Below are 16,537 nucleotides of genomic sequence, written 5' to 3' on the forward strand. Positions count from 1 at the left end.
TGGATTTCTTGCGACACAGACGTTAAACACCTGTTCTTTACTGATCATCCCAACGTTTCATTCCTAAAATGACAAATGGTCGCTTTTAAGGACAAGCGGGCTAACCTAGATTTCGGGGGGTTTCCAGAAATCTTGACCTACACCAAAAGTGGACATTGCTCTACCTATAGGAGAAGTTTGGTTTCACTGGTGTGTACAATTGTTTGGTTATAGAGAAAACTCTCCTTGTCTTTTAAAAAAACTGAACAAGGGGCAAAAACTTTACCTTCGATTTTCTCAAAACAGTATTTTTCGGGATAGCCCCCCTTGTGCTTAAAAGGCGACTAAATAGTCATCAAGATTCCTGGTTTTATGCTGCAATCAAAGCACACAAAAATTGAAGTCAGAAAGTGCTTCTCCACAAAACAGTGGTATATAAATCGAGACAGGTTCTGCATAAAAAGAGGTTTTCATTGCTCGTTGATATAATGACGCCTGTATATCTGTATATTCAACACTTTCACGCGTAAACACCCACACAAATTTCACTCGCTCAATAGTTACATAAAATTTACAATACAGGTATATATATAATATTCTCAAACTTTTTTTCCCTCTGTGCTCTCAAGCAATTCACACTGTCACCAGCTACACATCGACACTTCACCTCTGTTGACAGCTAGTCTCTCCACAAACATTCATACACACACACACTCACACTCAAATATCCACACACACACACTATTCAACCATCCCTACGCAGACCTGCCAACCACTCTAAAACCCCCCAAAAAAGTTGTCTTCAGAATCCTCCCTAAAAATTAAATTTGTATGTAGTAAGAAAAAAAACCCGTGTCCACAATCCCAATCGACTAACCATGCACTGTTAATGCAGCCAAATAAAAACAAGTGTATTTTCAGGCCATTGCGACAAGTTGCTCCAATTTGATCTCTTAAAGCCATTTACAATAAACAGGGCTCCTGCCATTAACCCCCCACAAAATTCAAGTAGATTTCAAGGAGAAATTTTTAAAATTCAAGGAAATTTGGTCAAGAGATTCATGCCGTTTTCAACAGCACGCCAAGAGCACTCCGACAAACAAAAATTTGAATGCTACTTCGAGGAGTTTTCAAGGACTCCTTGGATTCAAGGAGGCTGCAGGAACCCTGAATAAGTCAGGTAAATATCGTTAATCGACCTGAGTATTTAAAAAAAAAGATTTTATGTAAATCCAAAGGGGTTTTTCGATGGGGTTAAAAAAAAAAATCAGAGGGTCCCAATTTCATCAGAGTACTTGGCAGGTCCGACTGTCCCTACTACACATCAACTGGTAGAAAAAATACAAAAGCAGAGGGTGCAAAGGGAGGCTGAAACAACCACGGAGAAAATAATTCGGGAACTGGGTGGGGTGGGAGCTGTCCAGTAAAGACCATCAGTTTCTCACACACTCCACTTGAGGACAAACAGATAGTATTATTGTATTTACACAAGTATTTCTTCACACAGAACAGAGCTCGATGGAGAGGGAGGGGAAAAAAAGAAAAGAGAAAACCGGGCGCTCATCATGACGTGTAGACTTTCTGCAGATTATCACACGAAGGAGTCGCCATGTCCACCGCCCGCTGATACAACTTGGCGTCCCCGTAATTCCGCGCCCTCCACATCATATTTTCCTCTGGTGAGAAAGAAAGTCACAAGAACATGCTGTAGATCACGGGCATGTGCAATGTTAACGTAATTATTAATATCTTCCATAGTAAAGAAGGTGCTTTCTCTGTAAAACTTGAAAAATTAAGCCAAAAAATTTTTTTTTAAATAAAATAAAGCAAACCTGACAAACGTTGAACATTTACTGTGTGAAGAAGAGTCTCAGAGCACAAATTGTGTTATCTAACATTCACTTGTTTGCAGTTGGTCAAAAAGTCTACAATTCCAGTTAAACCCTTTCAAAAGCTTTAGTATTAGCAAGAGTCATGTTTAGTTTTAGTAAGTAAGAGTTTTACGGCGCTGGCAACTGCATAAAGTCATAGGAGCGCGCTAGTAAGAGTCTAACAGCACTTGCAACACAATAAGGTCATATAAATGCCGAAGATTAGAGGTGTTACTAGCGAGTAACAAACACCAAAAAAAAATAACAGGAAAGATCAGGACAACTAATGTATGATAGGAAAGAATGAGCAAACAATACCAGAACACCGACCAACCACCCGTGCCGACTTACTGTAGTTTCGTTCCCTAAAACAGTTGTTCCGTAGCTGCCCGATATATTCCTCTTCCACAGCCCTTTCTATTCTGCGTAAATCGGATTTGAACTCCGCCCGAAAATCGTCCTTCACGTAGTACGTCACTCGGAGGTTGGCAGTCGTCCTCTCAACTCTGTACTTCCTGCAGCCGCAAGCACAACACGAAATACATGATAGCAACGACACTTATGCTAGACATTCAGGGCATTAAAAAAAACAAAAAGAAGAACACGAGTGTACAGCAACTTGTGCTGTGTTAATAAAAGCATATTTGTTCTTTTTTGTTTTAGTTGGCGTCTTACGGCACTTGCAACACAATAAGGTCATATAAGTGCCGAAGATTAGGTGTTAGAAGAGAGAAACAAACCAAAAAAGAAGGAGGAGAGATAAGGACGACAGATGTTTGATAAGAAAGAAGGAGCAAACTGCATCACAGCATCCCAGAACCTCCCACTCATAAATGATGTATAAAACAACTTTTGCTGTAATTTCTCCGGTAAATTAAATATCTTTCAGCTGGATTCAAAAGGTATAATTGAATAGACGATAAGAACGAAATAAAAATTAAATAAATGAAAGTAAACACAAAACGCACAAAACTACTGGATTAAAAGGGCAGGTCAACCCTCTGTGAATCCTAACACTGATTCTCTTCAAACTGTTCACTTTTTCTGTCCAACATTGCACCAACACATAGAGTGGCCCTGTTGAATGTGCAGGCTCAGGGAATCAATCATGTTGGTTACAAATTAAACAAATAGAAGTAATATGAACAAAGTTATATGTGAGGCATCTTGGTGAAATCAGGCGCTCGTCAAAATAATTAAATCCAAGAAATCAGCATTTTTCGGCCAGTTTGGGATTTTTTCCCGAATTTTAGTTTTTTTTAGCTCAACACCTTGTATGTCCATTCAAAACACTTTTATGTGTGGATTGTACTGAAATACAATAATCAAAGGAACAAAAAAAATGTAACTTGGCAGTTTCTAAGGGCTCTTAAGCTATGGAAATCGTCAAACTTTGGCGGCCATTTTTTAGCTAATTTTACTTCTCAAACCAGGTGACCCCACCCCTCTCAATCACAAATATCTCGACCTCTATTCAAGATAATGGATTTTTTTTTTCTCATCAAAAGCAAGGCAAATGAACAACCTTTAAGATGATACCAATAGCTCCATAGCCCCAAAAATTGACGAGCGCCTGATTCCACTGCGTCATGAGACATATAATTGCTGAAGATAAGTGTTACTATGGAGTAACATACAAAGAAAAGAAGGAGGAGAGATGTTATCAATCTAGGAGGAGGAGGAGGAGGAGAGATAAGGATGATAGATAGATGAGTGATAGAAAAAGAGGATCAAACTGCACCAGAGCACCCGCCGACCACCTAACAAAGAGTACACTCACTCTGTTCTCTGGAGATTGAAGACGGCGTCGCTCACCAAGAAGCTACTCAACATAGACAAGACAACAAGGAGAAGAATGGGAGCCAACTGGAAAAACAAGGTGAGGCCACTCTGAAAAGAAAATTTTCAAAAGAAATAAATCAACGGCTGCAGTAATTAACAAAAAGCAATTTGTTCTAAACACTTTGTTCAAAATCCAAAAGCCCTGGTTTTTTAACTGACTTTTCCTCAGTAACAGTTTTACGGCACTTGCAACACAATAAAGTCATGTGAGCGCCAGAAGATTAGAGGAGTCACAAGAGAGTAACAAACATAAAAAAGAAGAAGGGGAGATAAGGACGATAGATGTTTGAGCGAGCAAACCACACCAGAGCACCCGCCAACCTCCCATAGTAAGACTTTTACAACTCTCACAACACAATAAGGTCATATTTATAAATGCCGAAGATTAGAAGTGTAACAAGAGAATAACATAAACAAAAAAGGAGGAGGAGAGATAAGGGCAATAGATGTTTGACAGGAAAGAAGGAGCAAACCAAACCAGAGCACCCGCCAACCAACCACTAATTAAGAGTTTTACAGCTCTTGCAACACAATAAGGTCACATAAGCGTAAAAAATTAGAAGTGTTACAAGAGAGTAGCAAACACACAAAAAAAAAGAAGGAGGAAAAGATAAGGATGATGGATGTTTGATAGGAAAGAAGGAGCAAACCACATCAGAGCACCGGCCAACCGCCCATTTTCCTGAATTGTAAAGTGACCTAATTTACAGTGCAAAATAGAAAGACAATTTCCAAATGAACTTTTAGAATGAGACTAAACATCAATGCCTGAGGTATTTTTTAAGTTTTAGTAAAAGTTTTACTGCACTTGCAACACAATAAGGTCATATAAGTGCCGAAGATTTTAGAGGTGTTACAAGAGAGTAACAAAAATTTAAAAAGAAGGAGGGGAGATGGAGACAATAGATTTTTTATGGGAAAGAAGGAGCAAACCACACCAGAGGACCCGCCAACCACCCATGCCTGTTGTACAATTGTCAGTGAATTTGGTGAACGCACAGGAAGAGAATTCTCCGTCTTCCTTTCCAAATACTTTCTTATTTAAGTAACCAATGAAGAATAACTGCCGCAACAAAAGTAAACAAACAATTTCCAGTTACAATTCCATTACAATTTCCAGCTCAACTCTCCACCAACAAAGATCTTACTTCCAGCTCAACTCTCCACCAACAAAGATCTTACTTCTAGCTCAACTCTCCACCAACAAAGATCTTACTTCTAGCTCAACTCTCCACCAACAAAGACCTTACTTCTAGCTCAACTCTCCACCAACAAAGATCTTACTTCTGACTGCTGTGGCTCTCTGTACGTGTAGTACGTCCTCCGGGCGTGGTGGTGATGCTGACGCCTGTGTACATTGCCTGGCAGAACAGAAATTTTATACTGTTAACACATTACACCCTAAGGGCCTGGACGGGAAGTCCATCGTTAGATCCTAAGCAAGGGGAAAGAACCCACCTCCCGTGAATACAAGCCTTTAAAAAACACATTTTAAAAATACTAAACAAATTCCAAAAATCCTGAAAAAATAAAAGTTCAAAGGAAAACTGAATGTAGTTTCAGAAAAATATAACTTTATATATGCGCAAACTGTTGGAAATGTTGTAACTTTAGTTCAATCGGTGTGTCCGACTCGTCACTCTCACTCTCAGCCTCGCGGTCGGGCCCTAGATCTAAATTCTATAATTTCTCCGTCTGATCAATCGGAATCGCCCCTAACTCTTCCTACAACGTTTTCATCAAAATCTGAGCCATCTGATTTGTCACATGCTCGTTTTTGCTCAAATCCATCGTTATTTCCGTTTTCGAACTCAATTGTGTCGCTTATCAACAAGTCGAGGCACTTTCGAAGTGTCGGTAACGCCATCGCACTTCGATCAGCTCTAATATTAAAACTACTGGCCCGAAAAATTTCGTTTCGGTATCAACGAAAGAAGAAACTTTTTGCTATACTATGCAAATCAAAATCCCGGCCCCAGAGTCTCGTCAAGGCGAGACTTTCGTTTCTAAAGACGCTGGGTCGGCGCAGGTGGTTCCGGGCGAGTCAGGGTGGAGCGCGCAAGGGAATTCGCGGGCGATCTCGGGCGAGTTAGGGTGTAATGTGTTAAGTATGCATTTTGTCGCTTTTAAGGATAAGCGGGCTAACCCGGATTTCGGGGGCTTCCAGAAATCTTGATCAACACCAATAGTGGACATTGCCCTACCTATAGGAAAAGTGTTAATTCATTGGTGTGTACATTTGTTTGGTTTATAGAGAAAACTCTCCTTGTCTTTTAAAGAAACTGAACATGGGGCAACACCTTTACCTTCGATTTTCTCAAAACAGCATTTTTCGGGATAGCCCCCCTTGTGCTTAAAAGCGACCATATATCATCAACAAGCTGTTAAGAAGCCCAGAGAGCAAATTTTAATCAAAATTTTGCTCACTCATAATATAAAATTTTTTCCCCCACTCTCCATTTTGAATTTCTGATCTGAGGTTTCTTATTCTTCCTTGTCCTCGATGACAGCAGCTAAACAGTCAGTCCGATGTCGCGCACAAACTGTGCAGTCCGCTTCAAATCTAAGAGACCGCCATCGAGCTTTCTCTCAAGAGGAGTCACATTCTGCCACGTCTGTGTACGAAGGGTGGCATAGAGCGGGCAGTGCCAAAGGATATGGTTGGCATCCTCTTGGTCGTGTCCACATTCGCAGACCGCGGACTCTCCCACTTTTAATTTAATGTGCATATGGTGTTTGAGTCTGTTGTGGCCACAACGGCGTCAAAAGATTGTGACCTGGTCTGCTCTATTTAGCATGTAGTAGGGGTCAGTCTGTTGTGATTAGGGTGGGATTGTTTTTCAATATCAGACGTTATGATCCAAATGTACAATCTATGTGGAATGTATGTAAATAACTGAAACTTTTTCAATATTTTCCAATTCTATATTCATTCCTGGTTATTTTAATACATCATTTGACTAGGTGCAAAAATATTTTTTAAATTTTCACCAAAGATGATTAATCTGTAATTTTCAAATTTCATCCCCATTCAAGCAAAATTGTGCTGCATAATAGCCTCTTACAGGAACCAAAGTTGAAAAATATACAAATAAATAAAATAGATGTATTCTACAAATCATACTGAAAACTTCAGTGTATAATATGTTGATATTTATACTAATCTGTGGCCCCAAAGCCCTATGAACTGCGCACTAGACATCACCTCATTTCGACCTCCCGAAAAAAATTAGTCCACAAGCGCCCAAAATAATGCGTAGCGAATGAGGTTTTTTTAAAAACTAACTCACCTGAGGGAAAGCCTCCACCAAAGAACATATTGAACAGTTCCTCTGGTGAGATGTCACCTGCAGAAGAAAGGACAAAACCAAGACACAGTCAAGTCCTGATCAAAATAAAATACCAGACAGCCAGTCACTTAAACCTTTCCAACGTGAAGGGAAAAATAGTTTTCTGCAAAGAACCGACCATTACAAAAAACAAACAAACGTGGGAACGTGTTAACAGTCCGTCAAATTGTGTCTCCTCAGTCATTGGATATAGGCAATACACAGTGTGTGTGTGAGTGTGTGTGTGAGTGTGTGAGTGCGTGTGTATGTGCGCGTGTGTATGCGTGCGCGCAGGTGCATGTGTACGTGTGTGTAAACCAAATTTCCCCACATGGATCAATTGAAGTGGAAGTAACATAGATTGTAAAGCACATAGAGGTTGCTGTTGAGAATGAATTTGGGATATACAAATTATTATTATCATTATTATCACGCTAAAATACTAATTTTAATCTGAAGCCAGAGTTATGGTCTCGTCAGTCTCAATACTACCCTGTAGACTTTGCATTGACCAAAATGACTCACAAACGGTCAGGAAGGTTACACAGTTCTTCAGTACTTAGGTACGGTCAAATCTGCTTTAACTCTATCTCCATGGGGGGTAAGGTAAACCCACTATGCCGGTGCGTTTTTAGTACAAAATCTAAAATTGACATATATTTAGTTAGTTTTAGTAGAGGTTTTACGACGCTCGCAACTGCATAAGGTCATATGAGCGCCAGAAGATTAGAGGTGTTACAAGAGACTAACGAACATAAAAAAGAAGAAGGGGAGATAAGGACGTTAGATGCTTGATAGGAAAGAAGAAGCAAACCACACCAGAGCACCCGCCAACCGCCCACATTGACATATATATGTCACTAAACTGGTCATTAAATATAAAAACCTGAACCCATTTCGATAGTTCTTCATCTACTGAAAAATAGAAAAATAATTTGACGGCGAAGTCGTCGTAAAGGAATGCGCCCAAGCCGCTGACGGCTTACCGGCACGGCGGTTCCAAATACGAGCCGCTGGGAGCAGCTTGCCGGAGATAAAGAGTTAACGACCACCTGTCCTAGACAACCATCTGTACAAACAACCACCTCCCATTAGCCTCCCTTGCATTTTCAAAATATACCGATATTGTCCAAGACATCCACCTATCTAAGACACAACCATTTTCCTCCTGTCTGAATAATGGGTAGCACGTCTGGGACAATTTCGACTGCACCCACCGTCAAAACCATGGGAGAAGTCGCCGTGGTCGTGGGAGGGTCTGCTCGGTTGCATCTCAGGACCGTAGAGGTCATACTGCCGCCTCTTCTCCTTGTCGCTGAGTATACTGTACGCCTTGCCAATGGCTGGTGAACACAATAATGCCAAATACTATAATTGTGTAGATACACATCACGTGGAAAAAGACTGATGAAAGACTTCATTTGTGTATACATGGAAAAAGACTGAAAGACTTCATTTGTGTATTATTCCTTTCATATGCAGTTTGGATTTTAAACATGTGATTCATCTTCAATATTTTACATATTTTCTCATTCTTGGTAGCATAAAAATCTCCAGGGGTTCAATGCATGCCAACAGCTCCAAAAAAAAAAGTGAACTGAAACAAATATCTACTTTGTAACGGTCTAATGGAAGGAATTCGGGAAAATATTTGAGAGTATTTAGAATATACCCTAAATTCACATCTTATGTCTTCAATTCCAAAATACTTAATCTGGACTATATTTCAAAATACTACACCGTATGCCCTCCTTTGCAAATTATTATCAAAATTACGTAGAAGTATAAAGAGGGGTAACAAAACAGACTAATACTTGTACCAACCTTTGAAAGCTTCGGTAGCACCTGGAGCTTTATTCTTGTCAGGGTGCATCTGTAAGGCCAGTTTGCGATACGCCTTTTTCAACTCAGAGTCCGAGAACTCCTTGGAAAGCTCCAGAACTTCGTAGACATCCTTGCATTCATTGATTCTGAGAGAGAGAACAGGCATATATATGTTAAAAGAAAGTTGATATGGAAGCAAATGTATTATGATGTGTGAAAAGAGGATCAAAGATGGTAGTTGCGCAAAGCAAAAAACTCAAACCATAGAAAAGAATAAGAGCAAAATACTACGTTGTTTACTTTTTTAGGAAGAGTTTTACGGCACCTGCAACACAATAAGGTCATATAAGGGTCGAAGATAAGAGGTGTTACAAGTGAGTAACAAACACAAAATGAAGGTGATAAGGACGATAAACAGATGTCTGATAAAAAGAAAGACGGAGCAAACCACACCAGAGCACCGCCAACCACTCAAATACTATGCTGTTGTGTACAAGAGAGTAATTAACACAAAAGAGGAGGAGATAAAGATGACAGATATTTGACAGAAGAGAAGGAGCAAACCACACCAGAGTACCCACCAACCACCCACTTAGCCTCTTAAAGATGGAAAAAGTGTGCACTAGCGACAAAAAGGTTGACAAGAGGTGATCTAAATCTTTTTAAAAGACACTGGCTATAACAGTCAGTAAGTGAAGATACTGGATTAAAGTAAAACAAGAACTGGTGAAGGATGATACAAGATAATAGTTGTTCTCCATTATATAACCAAAAAAAGATTTTTTTTTAAAGAATCAAGTGGAAGAGAAGCCCACAGACATCATAACAACTGACTGCTGACAAAAGAAGGCTAGTTAGTTTTAGTAAGAGTTTTACGGCACTTGCAACACAATAAGGTCATATAAGTGCCGAAGATTAGAGGTGTTACAAGAGAGTAGAGTAACAAATACAAAAAAGAAGGAGAGATAACGACGATAGACGTTTGATAGGAAAGAAGTACAAGCAAACCACATCACAGCACCCGCCAACCACCCACAAGAAGGCTAGGCAGATGGACAAAAAAATAAAGGAGAGTAAAGACATTGTGTCATATATTATACCACCATTCAACCACTTGCAATTAAATATTAATTATACGCATTAATATATTTCAGAATAAATCGAAAGTTAAAAGTGCTTGAAAAACAATTGCACAAAAGAATACAGATTATTTTACAAAGAAAAAGAAATGCAGCCAGCAAATAAAATCAGAAGTCTTTTTTACCACATTCATCCTTCCTTTCACCAAACCATTGGAAATACCAAACGTCTGCAAAAATTTATCAAAATGTTTTTTATCCGTATATAACTCACAATACTGAGAAACATGTTCCAAGTCTTCTATGTTTCAATACAATTTTAAGGCAAAGCAGAAAGGAAGTGGCACACATAAACACTAAAATTAAGAGACAATTTTCCAAGAGGGAGCACTGTGTATACCTTTTTACAGATGCCAGCTGATCAGCTGTATAATCCGCATGTTTGTTTTCCTTGTCAGCCTCGTCACCGCCTTTACTGTGGCTATGCTTTCTGTGCCTTGGCTGGGAAGATTCCGATTCTTTCTCCCTTTGAGCCTCTCCATTAGAAGAAAGTTTATCTAATGAATCAAGCAAATCTGAAAATAAAATAAGATGAATATAAATAATCATGCACTCACAATTGTCTATAATATTTTATATAATTAATTAAAAAAGAAAAAACAATAACAATGGAGAGGGAGACACATACCCTAGATGCTGAGTATCGAGTTGCAAACTGAAGGTCATCTTTTATGTGCGACACAAGACACCTAAAAATAGGCACACACAGTAGCGTCTCCTGCTGCCGTGAACAATGTGTCAATGAATTTTGTTTGTAAACACTGTTAGATATAAAGTTTATTGGGTGGGTAAATAAAAGCTTTCACTTTCTTTCAAAGTCCACAAAAGTATTTAATTTAAGAGCAGTAAGCCCAATAGCGTTGCGAAAAATCAAATTTCTAAGAAAAAGATGTATTTCTATCTTTACCGGAAATCCAAAAGACCAAACTTCTGCCTTTCAATTCCATGATTGAATGCAAACTGACTTGACCTTTCACTTTCACCCACATATTTTGCTGTCTTGCCCATGACAAAATACTAAGGGAGGGGAACACAGTTTCATAGCAATGATGATTATTCATTTTGTGCCACTAGTTGTGGAAGCAGTAGTGCTAGTAGAACAACATTGGCACTGACAAAAATGACAATTCACAATAATAACAGATTAGGGACAAATATGCTGTGGGTCGTTTTCAGAACTTTAAAAAAACAAAAAACAAAGGAGCCTAATTTGATAATTCAAAAAAAAAAAAAACGTAACACTTGAGATTTTCCTAGACATTCCAGTCCTAATGGTTGGCACCAAGGACAGGACACAACCCTGCCTGGGATTAACTCTGGCCCTGTGGATAAGCATTGGGTGCCAAGTTCCATTTTAGTAAGGTATAGTTCAGTTAAGTTTTAGTAAGGTTTCATGGCCCTCGCAGTTGTGGATGCCGCTGAAGGAAATGCTGATTTGGGGACATTTTGCCCACCGACAGCAACGACTCAACTTCCAGACCATCACAGAGCCTCCTAGACAATATCTCGCGATGAGTGCGAAAGGGCCTTTGATGTAGCAATTTCCGTCAGTGAGGATGTCTGCATGATCGGGCTCCAACCTGGTTTTGGAGACACCACCTCCGACATGATTATAATGATGAAACAGGTTGTTCCTCCAGAAGACAGCACTCATGTACAATTGCGGTCATGTTTAAAGATACTGGTTTTGACCCTACCAACGATTACTTCTGGTTCTAAACGATTACTTTTTGATGCGCGTGCCGATAGGCCTCTATGGAGAGATAGCCAAACAAACTAATTGTAAAATATGTAGCCCGATAATATATTTAGATCTAGATCTAGCTGCTTCTCTGTAGGCTAAGCATTTTCCTGTGAACGGTCAATGAGATGAGAGGGGTCTTTCTGGGAGTGTATCTGGTGCTTTTTCGGTAGTTCCCACCCCCCTTATTTGAGCCTAGATCTACATCTAATCTAGATCTATATGTTTCATGCGCGGCCAGCTAAGATATCAAACCTAACAACTGCAAAACATCAAATTCCTGAAACCACCTTATTTTTATCTGTCTCCGTGGTTTTATGCATGGAAATGGCTATTCTCATCCGGGGTGAGAATAGAAAAACGATCTACCTCTCACCCCGGGTGAGACTTGCCAGCGTAGGCTATTCTCACCCGGTGCGAAACAAGACCTGCTTTTCCTCATTTTGGAATACTGTCTATCGGTTTGGATGATCAAATTGATAAAAGCCAAGAAAAAATTACGTTATAGCACAAACGCTGTGTCTACGTACACGGTAACCGTGTACATAGCCTCGGGGTCTACGTACACGGTAACCGTGTACGTAGCCTCGGGGTCTACGTACAAGGTAACCGGGCCTGTAGCCTCAGGGTCTACGTACACGGTAACCGGAAGGTTCAAGAGATAGTTCACTCAGCCACTATCTCTCTCTCTCTCTCTCTCTCTTCTCTCACTCTCTGTCTCAATCTCTCTCTCTATCTCTTTTATTTCCCCTCCCCCCCCTCTCTCTCTCTCTCTTCTCTCACTCTCTGTCTCAATCTCTTTCTCTCTGTCTCAATCTCTCTCTGTCTCAATCTCTCTCTCTCTCTCTTCTATCACTCTCTCTCTCTCTTCTCTCACTCTCTCTCTTTCACACACATACACACACACACACACATACAAACACACAGACACACACACCCACACACACACTATCTCTTTCTCTCTCTCTCTCCCTCTCTCTCTCTCTCTCTCTCCCTATCTCTCTTTCTTTCTTTCTCTCCTCTCTCTCTATTTCTTTTACTTTTCCCATCTCTCACTCTATCTCTTTTACTCCCCCCCCTCTCTCTCTATTCTCTCAATCTGTCTCAATCTGTCTATCTCAATTTCTCTATCTCAATTTCTCTCTCTCTCTCTCTCTCTCTCTCTCTCTCTCTCTCTGTCTCTCTCTCTCTCTCTCTCTCTCTCTCTCTCTCTCTCTCTCTCTCTCTCTCTCTCACTCTCTGTCTCAGTCTCTCTCTCTCAATTTCTCTTTTCTCACTCTCTCTCTCTCTCACACACACACACACACACACACACATACAAACACACACACACACATACTCTCTCTCTCTCTCTCTCTCTCTCTCTCTCTCTCTCACTCTCTCTCTCTCTCTCTCACACACACACACACATACAAACACACACATACGCACATACAGACACACACACCCACACACACACTATCTCTTTCTCTCTCTCTCTCTCTCTCTCTCTGTGTGTGTGTGTGTGTGTGTTAATGTATTTTGTGTGTGATTGTAAGTGTGGTGTGTGTAAAGATAGTATTAGTGGGTGGTTGGTGGGTACTCTTGTGTGGTCTGCTCCTTCTTTCCTATTCAACATCTGTCATCCTTATCTTTCTTTTCCTTCTTTTTGTGTTTGTTACTCTCTTGTAACACTAACACCTCTAATCTTCGGCACTTATATGAACTTATTGTGTTGCAAGTTCTAACTCTTACGAAAACAAAAGATAGCTTTTGGTATGAACATGGCGCTTTGGCGGCAAGCGTAAGTGTATGCCTGGTACCGAAGCTCGATCTAATTTCGCTTTCGTTACCATCCAGATAAATCATTGTCCTGTGCTTTCACTTGCTGAAAAAAAAAAGAAAGTTACACAAGCGTGTTGTCGGGCTCGACATCGTGACCGGTCAATGAACCTGTACCTTCGCATCACATTGTGAGTAGCAGTGATCGCATGGGGTCACCAAAGTTCATTCAAAGTGTGCGCTGCGCGAAGTATAGGGTTCCGGAATGGGGGGAGATTATTGATTTTTTTAAAAGGTACAGTCGGGGGGGTGGGCTGATCAAGTGCATACTTTTTAAAAAATCTCTCTCCCCCCCCCCCCCCCCCCCCGTCTCGCGTGTTTTCTGAAACCCGGTCCCCCGGGAAAAGAATAAAAGGATTGTGAACATCTATATTTTAGCTTTCTGTTCCAGATTCGCAGATTTTGAATTTTGCCCCCCCCAAAGAAAAATAAAGGGGGGGGGGGTGGGGGGGGGGGGGCCCCGGGGGGGGGTTGGTCCTTTTCTTCTCATAAAAAATCTATGGGCCCCTAAACCCACCCCCTCTCTTTTTATAGGGTGTTAACCCCCCTGAAAAAACCTCCAAATTCTCTGGGGGGTTCTAATGACCTTATGCAGTTGCGAGTGCCGTAAAACCTTTCTGCTAAAACTAAACTAAACTAGGAAAGATGACGGGGAGTAGATTGGGATAATTTTCGTGGTTTTGGGACATAAAAAGCGGAGTGAAACAGGAAAAGGGTCAAGGTCACGAAGGGAGCGAAGCAGTTACCGTGCACCTAGCTCAAGCGCCCGCCCACAAAACAAAATGCCCGGTTACCGTGTACGTAGACACTGAGGCTATGCGCCCGGTTGCTGGTTACCGTGTACGTATTGAGGCTACACGCCCGGTTACCGTGCGTGTGACATTGAGACTACACACCCGGTTACCGTGTACGTAGACCCCGAGGCTACGTATGCGCCCGGTTGCCGGTTACCATGTACGTAGACACTGAGGCTAGCTTACGTGCCCGGTTACCGTGTACGTAGACCAGGAGGCTATGTGCCCGGTTACCGTGTACGTAGACCCCGAGGCTACGTACACGGTAACCGTGTACGTAAACACTCCGTAGCACAAAAGTAAGCTAATTTGATAGTCTTCAAAGATGCTATAGCTATTTCACTGTTCGAATCGAGCCGAACTATGCGGGTCGCCATTTTGTTTTGCCTGGAAGTTCTCGCAAGATCTACTCCTCCCCTCTCTCTCTCTCTGTCTCTTTCTGAATACTGTCTATCGGAGTGGACGATCAAATTGACCTAAACAAAGTTAAAAAATTAAGTTAAAACACAAAAGTAAATTAATTTGGTTGTCTACAAAGATGCTACGGCTATTTAACTTTCCAAATCGAGCCGAACTACGCGGGTCGCCATTTTGTTTTGACCGGAAGTTCTCGCGCTACTCCTCTCTCTCTTCTGCCCACAGACAATTCAAATTGTAGGCCTGCGCTTTTAGTAGGCTACAATACAGTTGTAATGGAACGTTTGTTCACGGCACAGAATTTTACAATTTTTCTGTTATCACAGTGTAGAATTCTGTGGTTTAGGGTGAACGCAAAATTTGTTGGCCTAGATCTAGGCTCTAGGCTAACGGTGAACGCGCACCGGGTGAGAATAGCCAAAAGACTCACCTGCACTATTCTCACCCCGGGTGAGAATAGAGGTGGCCTTTATGCATATAATTTAGCAAAATTTGATCATTTATTGCATTTCTTATTATTTTCCTTTATCATTCTTTGTGAAAATTAACAGGATCGCATAATTCCACATTTTTAGGCTCAGTTTGCATAATTTCAGAATTAATTTTTTTTTCATAAAACCGCGGGGACAGTTTTATTAGGTCAGGGGGGCAAGCCCCCCCTGAAACCCCCCTTCTCTTGCGGCCAAAACTCACGAATAAAAATTGCGGGGTGGGAACTACCGAAAAAGCGCCGGTAAATTTTTACTTTCACTCCCGCACACAGATGCACTGTTTCAGGGGTCAAACTGCTGTACTGTTTGCTGCAGATCACACATAAAGCCACTAAAACTGTCGCAAATCAATTATTTTCAAGACAATTTCAAATCTAACTGTAAAATATCAAATTATGGGTGTAAAAACAGGGGGGCATGCCCCCCCTGTAACCCCTCAGATTTTCTTTTACCCCAGTGGGGCAGGCCCCCCTGGAACCCCCCGATTGGTCCAAAGCATGTCTATCTCGGTTAAAAACAATCAAATATTTCAAAAACCATTAATTTGCGACGGAAATGAAGTTGATATTCGTGTTCAGCGCATCAATATTTAGTAGAAAATAGACAACTGGTAGCTGAGTGTGAGACGGGAGGGAAAGTAAAAAAATACCAAAGCGCCGTGTATCTGCGCCCGAGTGTTTCACACCTTAGGCTTGGCTTTGGGCTCATTTGCACGTCATGTTCAGTCAGGGGGGAGTGATGTCCCTGCGTGTGAGTGGCAAACTGCGACCAAAACACAAGGGTGCCACCCATACAAAACGGTGTAGATTTCTAGATCTAGATCTAGGCTTACTCAGTTTTACCCAGTTCTACTGGTTCCTAGAGAATTTTACTTTTACAGTTTACAGTACAGTTCTCTAGATCTCTAGCCTACACAGACACAGAGAGTCAGTCAAACAACGCCGGAGCCGGAGAATAAAATGCGAACAAATCTATTCTGACGGCAGTGTTATTTACAATGTATAGACGTACCTGTTGCTTTTTTAGATGGGTAAAGTCTTTGGGCTTTAAGTAAAAACCTATTGGCTTTCTCTTTGTCACCAGCTGACAGAGCTCTCAGTGCAATAGAAATGCACTTTTCACTCTCATCCTTGTTGCCGTCCATTTTGATGACGGCTGTACATGAACCAACAACAGTTGTTGCAAGGGCGAATTTCATTGGCGAACTCTCAAGTAAGAATGAAATATGCTTTTAAACCGCATTTGCGTATTTGATGAGTTCTAGAAATTATTAACCTTATCAAGCATTT

At 41.0% G+C, this 16,537-nt stretch overlaps 1 protein-coding gene across 1 annotated transcript; it reads right to left on the minus strand.

Moving 5' to 3' along the window:
• Window positions 1–584: 584 nt before the first annotated feature.
• Window positions 585–16,537, minus strand: LOC101852720 (dnaJ homolog subfamily B member 12). The gene is made up of 9 exons (XM_005106808.3): window positions 16,260–16,537; window positions 10,325–10,499; window positions 8,846–8,991; window positions 8,239–8,364; window positions 6,983–7,039; window positions 4,977–5,053; window positions 3,631–3,740; window positions 2,202–2,365; window positions 585–1,655 (listed from the first exon to the last, which is right to left on the minus strand). Exons 1-9 carry the CDS (start codon window positions 16,444–16,446, stop codon window positions 1,543–1,545), a joined length of 1,155 nt encoding a protein of 384 aa, XP_005106865.2. The 5' UTR covers window positions 16,447–16,537; the 3' UTR covers window positions 585–1,542.

The sequence above is a fragment of the Aplysia californica genome, unplaced genomic scaffold, assembly GCF_000002075.1.
Source record: "Aplysia californica isolate F4 #8 unplaced genomic scaffold, AplCal3.0 scaffold00557, whole genome shotgun sequence".
Lineage (NCBI taxonomy): Eukaryota > Metazoa > Mollusca > Gastropoda > Aplysiida > Aplysiidae > Aplysia > Aplysia californica.

Bases quoted from the DNA above. Each gene is read 5' to 3' on its own strand.
- LOC101852720 (XM_005106808.3), bottom strand. From the start codon at position 16,446: ATGAAATTCGCCCTTGCAACAACTGTTGTTGGTTCATGTACAGCCGTC. The intron at 8,365-8,845 runs GTTGGTACAAGT...TGTGTTCACCAG, and splicing joins TGCTACCGAAGCTTTCAAAG to CCATTGGCAAGGCGTACAGT. The intron at 7,040-8,238 runs GTGGGTGCAGTC...TTTCTTCTGCAG, and splicing joins CTTCTCCCATGGTTTTGACG to GTGACATCTCACCAGAGGAA.